This window comes from Onthophagus taurus, chromosome 2 (assembly GCF_036711975.1).
Source record: "Onthophagus taurus isolate NC chromosome 2, IU_Otau_3.0, whole genome shotgun sequence".
Taxonomy (NCBI): Eukaryota; Metazoa; Arthropoda; class Insecta; order Coleoptera; family Scarabaeidae; genus Onthophagus; species Onthophagus taurus.
The window spans coordinates 6,226,749-6,237,167 of record NC_091967.1 but is presented as its reverse complement, the minus strand read 5'-3'; the positions used below and the strand labels follow the sequence as shown (position 1 = coordinate 6,237,167).

At 30.4% G+C, this 10,419-nt stretch overlaps 3 protein-coding genes across 3 annotated transcripts; 1 reads left to right on the top strand and 2 right to left on the bottom strand.

Annotated features, from left to right (window-relative positions):
* Nucleotides 1-63: 63 nt before the first annotated feature.
* LOC111427330 (C1GALT1-specific chaperone 1-like protein) lies at nucleotides 64-3,183 on the bottom strand. Its single transcript, XM_023062424.2, has 4 exons — nucleotides 3,050-3,183; nucleotides 2,155-2,990; nucleotides 366-479; nucleotides 64-299 (listed from the first exon to the last, which is right to left on the bottom strand). The coding sequence occupies exons 1-4, from the start codon at nucleotides 3,096-3,098 to the stop codon at nucleotides 156-158; spliced, it is 1,143 nt and encodes a 380-aa protein (XP_022918192.1). The 5' UTR covers nucleotides 3,099-3,183; the 3' UTR covers nucleotides 64-155.
* Nucleotides 3,131-4,279, top strand: LOC111427331 (intraflagellar transport protein 20 homolog). The gene is made up of 3 exons (XM_023062425.2): nucleotides 3,131-3,428; nucleotides 3,476-3,630; nucleotides 3,885-4,279. Exons 1-3 carry the CDS (start codon nucleotides 3,305-3,307, stop codon nucleotides 3,996-3,998), a joined length of 393 nt encoding a protein of 130 aa, XP_022918193.1. The 5' UTR covers nucleotides 3,131-3,304; the 3' UTR covers nucleotides 3,999-4,279.
* Nucleotides 4,091-8,934, bottom strand: LOC111427329 (arylsulfatase B-like). The gene is made up of 8 exons (XM_023062423.2): nucleotides 8,758-8,934; nucleotides 7,844-8,003; nucleotides 7,225-7,451; nucleotides 5,978-6,233; nucleotides 5,533-5,690; nucleotides 5,340-5,475; nucleotides 4,753-5,129; nucleotides 4,091-4,696 (listed from the first exon to the last, which is right to left on the bottom strand). The coding sequence occupies exons 1-8, from the start codon at nucleotides 8,851-8,853 to the stop codon at nucleotides 4,280-4,282; spliced, it is 1,827 nt and encodes a 608-aa protein (XP_022918191.1). The 5' UTR covers nucleotides 8,854-8,934; the 3' UTR covers nucleotides 4,091-4,279.
* Between the last annotated feature and the right edge of the window lie 1,485 nt (nucleotides 8,935-10,419).

The following is a 10,419-nucleotide window of genomic DNA, read 5'->3' as shown; positions in this document are numbered from 1 at the left end:
GGGATTTTTGGTAATGGAGTGATAATCAGGACAATGGTTTCATAGTTTCTAAGAAAACTGTGGTTTTGTGCTCAACTCTTTTATTATAACAAAATAACCTGTAAAAATAATTGGTCTAAACGTAAAGATAAAAAATAACAACCGCAGATCACAATTTACTTGTAGTCGTACTTTAATTGACGCATTTCTTTTACAAATTCCGATGGATCATGAACAATATCCTCCCAAATTTTATAATACTGTTGCGCTGATACATTATCAGCTGGGATTCCACGTTCTTTTAAAAACGTTTTCCATACCTGTAGATTAAAACAAAAAACATTAATTTATTTAAAAATATATATTTTTAGTCTATTCTTAATTACCTTATCTTTTGGAACGTTAGTTGATGGTGTTTTGTTTCCTAAATGACCGGCCGTAAATACTTGCAAGCGATATATTAAATAGTGATACATATACATTTTATCTGCCTCTATTGCCTGGAAGATAAAATTACCATTAATTTCTGAATATAAATAAATCTGTTTATTTATCAATCTAAATATTTGCTTAATGACCCTATGTCTAATCTATTCTTATTTACGACTGAAATTTTATTGCCGGCTTAAGACACAACTCGTTCGCTGTAATGCCGGTTTTAAGATTTTATAATTAAGCTGGCAGGGCTACAGGTATTTCATAATTATTATTAAACCTTTAGGCTGGTGCTAAAAGCAATATTTTTTGGATTTGGTACATAAATAACTATTTAGTTACCTGAGTTTGTTTGCCTTTTACAAACAAAAAAATACTAAGAAGGAGAAGTAATTAATACTTTTAGTATTTATTGTTTTTAACGCAGGTTCCAGTTTTGCTTTTTACCTGTAAAGTTCATACGAAACTTTTTTTCCAGTAAATCTATCTTTTAGATTTAACAACTCTGTGTTTTACTGAAGTTCGTATAAATTTCGGTCATAGCAAAATATCTTTCCCCACAATTTCCGATTTTCGCAACGACATGGATAGATTGAGTATAACCTTTAAGTGATATGTGAGGTCACCGCTGAACAAATAAATTCAAATTTTTCTTTCAACCACAAAGTATTGTTAAAGACTTTCGAAAATTCTTAAAATGTGAAACTTATAAAAGCAAAACTGTCTGCGTATTTGAAATTGTGGATGATGTCATGAACCACAAACGGCAATTTTCGGAGTAAAATCATGTAGATCACATATTTAGAGATGAAATGACATTTTCTCGATAACGTAATGATTTGGGAATTTAAGGAAGAATGATATCAGAGTAGTTTTCATTAGGGTGTGGATAAGAACTTTGACAGTAAATTATATACAGAGTGGCTTCAGGGATCTATCCGTTCGACCCTCACGTTATTCCTGATGAAGCTTTGCTTCTTCAGCTGTGTCCCATACAGCAGATGAGACGCAGTCTTCAATATGTGCTAATCCAAGAGAAGAAGACTCATCTTCTGACACAATTCTCATGAAAACGTCCACAGACTATCAGACGTAAGGCAGTGAACTATAAGCCAAGCGTAATCACGACTTTACTGTTTAGAGAGTCGCAGCATCGAAGAAATGTTCCGGTAAAGAAAATTAAGAAAAGCTCTTAACGTACAACCAGAAGGGAAATATTTGATCCCAAACGAAGCGCGAGCACGGATATAACTATGGATAGTTGGATCTGTTCTATATATAACATGAGAGATAAGATGTCGCTTTGAAAACTGAAAGAACCATTACCCTCAGAATTTAAATATTCAATGAAGAAGTTAGATATAAAAAAAATTGATAACCATTTTAAATAATACCAAAATGAAGACTAGGACAGATGTATTATAAGATATCTAAACAAATTTTAACAAATCCTCTTATAACATTTATATAATTGCACAAACTTTACTCTCTTAATCTATTCTTTGTAAAGCAGTATTAACTAAAGTAAATTGTAATTTATTCTACAATATTTGGCTTTCTTTACAACATGGATAATACAGTACACAAAAAATACGGTTTGTTATCATGTCAAATATGTACCTTTAATATAATCCTATGAACATACAATAATATAAATCCTCCAGAGGCTTATTAATTCATTACTGTCCAAATTTAAAATTAAAAAGCAAAACAACATAATATAGTATTTACCATACTTACTTGGAATGTTATTGACTCAGAACTGCAACATTCTACTGGATAAATACTTGTTTTATAATAATTCAAATCCACAAAAAATTCTTGTTGCAAATTATATGAATGGAATGTAGTTAATCCTAATGAGTCTCTTGTATCCTCGGGAAATATGTTTAATGAAGATAAGATTTTACCTAAGTAAAAATCTTCTTTGTTCATAAAAGTTATTTCTGTTGTACAAGAATCATTATTCTTTAACAACTTATTTTTTAAGGCATTCAATGTTGCATTATTAATAGCATAACCAGCCAATCCAATATTATAATTTAAACCCCAAAAATTAACAGCATGACCCAAATAGTAACCTTTTAATTTATCTAACGGAGCAACCAACAATCTTAAATTTTCCACAATCCCAAATGTATTATCATTTACAACAAAAATCCAATCAAAAGTATTCGAAACGTTCAATAAATTGTTACAAAGCAATCTCCATGTAGAACTTTGTTTATTTTTCTTCATCGAAATTAAGATTTTCTTTTTATCTACTTTTAAATTAATTAATTTCACATCGTTACAACTTTGAGCCCATGTAGCTTTTGCAGCTTCAGCATTTCTCATATTTCTAACTAATATAATACAGAGCACTTTAACTTTATCATATAAAAATTCACTTTCTAATAAATAATTATGATTTTTATAACGTATTGCATCCATTTGAACCTTTTCTGTTTGCATACCATTATTTAACAACCACTTATTATAATTGAAATTGTTGGGAAATTTAGTTAATTCCGAAATTTTGGACGGAGTTTGATATTTGTTCGTTAATATCACAGTTATCGTAGCCAAAAACATTCCTAAAAAATGTATATAAAGATGAATAAACTTTATAATGGAACTAAAATCGATGAGTTACCTAAAATTACTCCTACTACAAATAAAATTCTGGCGAAAAAATGATACATTTTTGGAAGACTATGTAATTGATTTCACATTCCTAACCTCAAACTTTACCTCTTTCACCTAACCTCAATTAAACTCCATTAAATACATAAGCGACAAAGATGGCTATATATTATGAGACAGAAAAACAGCTGTGCGTTTCCATGGTAACGTATTCTGTATTTTGAATACAAAAGCAATAGAAGAAATAACGATAAAAGTGTTGACGATGTCTGAACCGCTTAAAAAAGTCGGGATATATTTCGATGAAGTGGATAAAGTGAGAATTTTAGATCCTAATGTTGCAAAAGAAACTAATGATTTAAAGGATGAATGCAGAGCTTATGTGGAAAGTAAGTTTCATTTAATTTTTTAACACATACTGAAATTTTTCTCTTAGAAATCGATGAGTTTCAAAAGTTATCTAATGGATTTATATCATTGGTGGAAAAGCTAGGAGAAGAAGTTGATAAACAAAAAATTAATGCAATAGGAGCTAGAAATGTATTACAAACGATGGAGAAACATAAAGAAACAAATCAACAACAATTACAAGTATGAAATCAGATTAATATCCTTTTTGTTACTTTATTTATTTATGATTTAAAGTCGTAATTTTTTTGGTTTCATAAAATTGCTACATGATTAAATTATATGACAGATTTCTGCATGTGTGGTAATTTTTATGGTGATTTTATGTGTCAGCGATAGATGGCGCAACTAGTTGCTATAATTTTAAGCCGACTAAGCTTAAATTTATCATAAGTTAGTGAAATTTAAGTATTATGATACATTTTTATCTTTTCTAGGCTTTAATTGGTGAGAAATCAATGGAATTTGAAAGATTGAAAATTTTTCTTAATTCTTTACAAAAAACTGAAATGGAACAGGCTGAAATAATATCTAGATTGACGCATACATAGGTATAATTAATATTATATTTGACTATATCTAGGTATAATCTGTCTCACGTACAGAGTTCTTACTTTCATGATAGACGAAAATTTGAATATAATTAACATTTTACTTCTTTTATTAAATTTATTCAGTATATTTTTTTAATTACATTAAGTTCAAAACAACTTTATTCGTATTACTTGTATTATCTAAATAATACTGTTAAACAATCAAATTTTTTCGTTTCATTTTTGCATCGCAATCTTTGGTACACCAATTATCTTATCATAATTTTCCATTCAAGTTCCTAATCTGTACCATTCAAAGAAGTTTGCACATCGTGATATTTTCCTTTTCGATCTCGTCGGTCACGTGTCAACGATATGATCACTAATATCGCAATGGCAATAATAACTAGGATGCAAGAAGCCACGATGAATACTAGCGCTAAAGGAGATAATTCGTTAAAAGTGACTTCTTTTTTAATGATAGTAACGTCGACGTAATCTTTCCAGTTCACCCAGGTGCCATTGTATAAAGCTGGATCCGCGTTTGGATCTCTGGGAATATTTATGAGAGGTAAAGCGGTTTTTCGATATTGCTCAAGAGATTTTAATAGTTCATTGGCGATTTTGGGGTTTTCTTTAATTAAGTTGTTAGTTTCGCAGGGATCTATATCCAAGTTGAATAAACAAGGTGATTTTGACGGATTACAAACATTTCCCTATAATTAACAATTTTGTTTATAAAGTTTGTTTGATTTTTGTTGAAATAATTTACCTTTTTATGGGTACAATTCAAAGTCGCATTTTTTCGTAACTCTAAAGCTTCTTCCTTTCCTAATAATTTCCCAAATATATTTTCGTGTATTTGCTGATGTGTGAAAGTACCAGAAATTGAAACACCAGCCTTAGAATTCATTACATCTTCAATGCTGTAGGTATTGTAATAACTGGAATTTACAGGTGCACCATACCAAGAATCTTTTTTTGATACTGATCCATAAAGATATTTCCACGGACCTTTTCGGATTGCGCCGTATTTCCATACATCATCAATATTGTAAAGTACTTCCGACCTTTTTCCTTCTTTCCCATCAGAAATAGCATCCCACATATCGACACCATCAATCACACCGAGTTCTGTTTGATTTAAACCTTCACGAAAAATAAAAATTATAATTACTACGTAATGATAATTTAGTTCAAAATTATTAAAGCAATACCCAATGACATTGAAATAGATTGTACAGTTCGTTTAGTTTCCTAATTATCGGTTAGAAAAATGAAAATTATTGTAAGAAGGTTATAGGCAGAAATTCTGTGGTAACAAAATCTTAAATTACATCATTTTAAATCAATACTCACCTATAGCAGAATAAAACGTAGGTAACCAATCGGAAATATGGATCAAATCGTTCATAACGCGTTTAGGTTGTTTAATTAAAGGACTCCAAATGGCAGCTAAGCATCTCATAGCCCCTTCAAATGGAGAATTTTTCATCTAAAAAAATAAATTAAATTAAACATACTAAGTTTTAAACATTAATTGCCTCCATACTCCTCGTAATGGATAATTTGAGCCTGTATTAGAATGTATTCCGATTGTTGCACCTCCATTATCAGACATAAAGAGGATAATTGTGTTTTCGAGCATTCGTTTTTTTCTTAGGGCAGTAACAACTTCACCTACACTTTTGTCCATTTCAGATACCATAGCTATAAGAAATAAAAATAACATAATAATTCTAGTCTTTTAGGAGAAAAGTCCAATTATGGAATAAATTTCTCTCGATTTTTATTCCTTCGTTTCAAGAATGACCATGGAACGTGTTTCAAAAAAGTGAAAGCACACATTAACATTTATTTCGAATGACATGTGTTTATTAGCCCAGCCCAAGACTACTTTTGTGAAAGTGCGAAGATTTGGTGATGGTGCTCGGATATTGTTCTCGGCCATTTCTCTAATTCGAACTTATATAACGCCTCAAAAAAACAATTCAAACCTGCGTAAATTCGTCGATTTGGATTTTCAATGTATGAAAACTTTGCAATTTCTTCATCGGGAGCTTGCAAAGGTTCCCAATCGTTAGCTGCGTGTGGAGCCAAATGAGCGAAATACATGAAAAGAGGATCTGTTGTGTCATGTTCTTTAATTATTTTGACGGCTTCTTCTGTAAACAAAGTTGTTGAATATTTTCCTTTAGCATCCCAATCAACACTCATATTTCGACGCATATCGTATCCTGTTTCATTAGAATACTAAAAAATAAAATAATGTATTTAGTAATATATGTTAGTTATATTTTATAGCTGAAAATGTATGCAAAATTAAATTGCATTAAATTGATTGAATAGGTGCTTGGTTATAAACGTGATAAAACTCGAATACTCGGGAAATCCCGAGTAATCGGGGGAGTGAATAAATTTGACTATATTAAAAAAAAACATATTTGTTCATATATGTATAAAAAAGAAAGGAAAGAAGTAGGTAGTTGAGGTGACCGCAGCGGAAAACCCAAAACAAATCAGTCGCCATGAAAACGATACCTAGATAATGAAGTAAGTAACGAGGGGAACCACAAAAAAATCAAAAAAGAATTATCGAATTAATTAAAGAAAGTGGGGTTCGTGTAGAAACGTTGAAAACAGAGGTCTAGTAGTAGGTCTAGTGTTAGTTCTAGTATGAGTGTTAGTCTAGTTTTATTTGTTATTCAGCACTAGAGTATTGTATATTTTTATTGAGCTATAACAGACAGAATGAGTTCACTGTAGTCTTAAATTATATTGACATGTTGTATTTTATAAGGGACAAAGCCCTACTTTCTATCGAAATATATTTTTGTATATCGCATCTTAAGTGAAATTCCCTATATACATAGTAATTACTGAATTATCAATGAAAACACTACAACTTTCTGACGCACGACTTTTTTGTCGCAAAAATAAAGCGCCTTGTTTTGAATTGGAACACGCGCTTGGAATAACGATTTTTTCTGTGTGTGTGCTTTATTTTCGCGACAAAGAAATCGTGCGACAAACAGTGGTTAGTCTTAAATAAACTAAATCTTTAGCTGAGAACTTCAATATTGCATTAATAACAAGTTTGATTCAATTTGGGTTTGTAAATAACAGAAACGTGATTCTTATTTAAAAAATATTTACAATGTACACATTATCTTAATGGCAACAAATTAATAATTTCTGCGTACTTTCTAACTAATGAAGAATAAAAAGAACAAGGTGAACTTACGGTGGCTCTAATCGTGTGTTCGTAATAATCGTGAAATCCCTGCCAATATCCGTAATGCGTGTCAAAACCTCGATAGGTTGGTGTAAATTCTTTCTTGTGGAAACCCAAATGCCATTTTCCAACAGCGTGGGTTTTGTACCCGTTTCTTTTTAAGTGCTCGGGTAACAAGGTTTCATTCAATGGTAAGCCCCATGGTTCGGGTTCAAGGATAACCAAATGCTGCATACCTGTAAAGAACTTATTGTTACGTTTTTGTGCAATTACCACATATAATTATTATGTAGATTTTATCATGTTGTATGCGTGTCAATTTTTTTAAATAATCATTTTACATATTTATGGAGGTAAAGTGCCTATTATATTAGCAGAATAAATATTATTCTTTTTTAATTCTTATTAATTTTGTTAAAGTAATTTGTAGGTGTGTACCGATTATAATTTCTATCCGGGATTTGTTCAATGTCGTTAAGCGGCTCTGTTTAAATTTAAATTTTACCACTTCTTTATGTATGACTACTTTTCTCAAGTAAAAAAATTTAAAAAAAAATAATCCCTGACCTTCATTAGATATAGTACATGCGACAGACAATTCACATGATATTTTAAAGTAAAAACTTACCGAGGTGAATGGGATATTTTCCGGTCAAAAACGCCGATCTGGAAGGAGTACACAAAGCTTGAGTGTAATGACTATTCAGAATTACACCATTGTAAGCTAAAGCGTCAATGTTCGGAGTTGGAATTTCATTATTTCCGTGAAAACCGATATCATCCCAACCCTTAAACAAATATATTAAAAATTGTAGAAAAATTATTTATAAATGTGTTGTTGTTTTACATTTATGTAAATGTAAATGGGTTTTCCTATTAAATTAAATTACATAAAGTCAATTTTCTTAGATATATTTATACCAAATTGTGTCTTTGGATTGTTTCAAGGTGACTAAAAAAACTTTTATTGACGTATCTGCCAATTTCTTACGAAAAGATAAACGTTAAAAACAACTTTATTTACAAAGAAAAAAATATATTACAACTTAAAAAATTACCTACGGTGCTTTATAATGTTAATTACCATCTCTAATCGAATTGGAAATTTTAATGATCTCATTTTTATGATGTCTCATTGCGCCATTAGGCTCATTAATGTAAATTTTCGTTCGTTAATATATTATTTTGCATCTTAATTCGTCCTTGAATCTGTTTCAAAAATAAGAGAAAAATGGCAAAATCACTTAAGGGAATAAGATTATTTATAGAAACGTTTTTCTAGGTGTAAATGAAAAACGGAGAAAAATTATTGTAATAAAGTAAATGGAATTCATAATCATTATATTACTAGTTATTACACATTGAATTAATTAAATCGGTGAATATGCTAATTAGGATTATAATGATAATTAAGTCTTTTCATGATTGAAAAAAAAATATATAAAGTGAACTGTTAAGTTTAAAATTAAATAATAATGGATGACAATTTCGTTAATTATGAAATTAATTTATTTCATTAAATAAAGAAAGTCAAAAACCTACCATGTCATCGGCAAGAATCACAACGATGTTGGGTTTGGTGGATTGCGTGGAAACGTATGTAGATAAACATATCACACAAAACAATCTTAACCACATTGTAAAGAATCTTCAAAGCTGGTTAAGAAGTTGTTAGTACCCCAAGTTCAAACGAACTCTAACTTTTAAAGATTCTGCAGAAATCTTTTATAGAACTATCTCAGCTCTCACAGTGTATGCAAAGTAAAGTGGAGGGAGCGAAACTTTTCTAAAGAACAAAACAAGATCAATTCACTCAATTAGTACGAATTAGTATACCTTAGATAGATATGCTTATAAATTGTCACTTTGTTTGAAATTGATAAGTATCAACACGTTCAATGAAAATTTTTTAATAACATTTTTGTACCGGAAGTAACCTTGATATATATGTTTTTTTATTACTACTTAGAGTAACAACAAAATCTTTGTTCAATATAATAAAAATTAAATAATAAATTTAAGTGTTTTATTACTTGGCAACTATAACTATAGTTATATAGGTTCATAATTTATCTTGTGGATATGCGAGCATAATTTAAATAATAAAACAGATTATTAATTGCGTTGACTTATGAATTCCATTAAGAAAAGTATTACCTAAATTTATGTCAAAGAATCACCTCTTTCATACAATTACTTTAAATTAATACCACAAAAAATGATAATTTTTTTACAACACATAAATCCAAATATATCTTCATTTTTGGATCGAAAATCCTATATTTCCTCTCTACTTATAAATCGTAATGCTACTGCATATACATGAAATAAAACTTGCTAATTTAACATTTAAAATGCCACATGCAGATAAATACTGTAAAACTCTAAATAAATTAATATTAAACATCACGAGAAAACGTTGTGTATTGGAAATAAATATTTGTTTCTAATATCGTGTTCTAAAAGTTTCTACTTTCTCGGACATACAAAGTATATACCGAGCAACTTTTTGTAATTGTGCAAAAATAAGACCTCCAGACATTTTATGCATAGAACGAATAAAACGTCAGCAATGAACTTGTGGACTTTAGGCAACCTCAAGATGTTCTAGGTTTGCTTGAAGTATCAATTATAATTAAATAAAACGCAATATACTGGATAAACTCAAGTGAGGTTGGCTTACTATACAGCGTATGCCTGAAACCATGGCAACTACTTATAACACAAAATTTGTTAAAAAAAAACGAACATTGATTCCACTACAACACTGGTCACATTTTGAACATTTTCCATAGATACCTGCGCAGCTCACATTCTTTAACGCAATAATCTTCATAGAAGTTCAAAAACACATAAGATCGCATATCTTAATTCAAAGCAAGAGAATAAAAAGATTACACATTATCAGCTGCCACTGAAATCTTCCGCTCTATCTCTGATAAATATAATTCTTCTGGCGCTACAGCCCAAATCGAACCTTGGTCTCCTTGATGCCTTCTCTTCAAGCGCCTCGCTCTTCGGCCACTCTCTTCAAGCTTCTCATCCCGAGAATCTCCTGAGCATCTATGGTCACGTTGAATTCCCATCTTATTCTTGGTCTACCAGCCATGCGTATAAAAACACTTTCGGTTGCTGCCTGTGTCTCTAGCATGCGTTGTACTATCCCGCCCAGTGGAGCTGCATTTATTTTATGTGTGTTGTGAA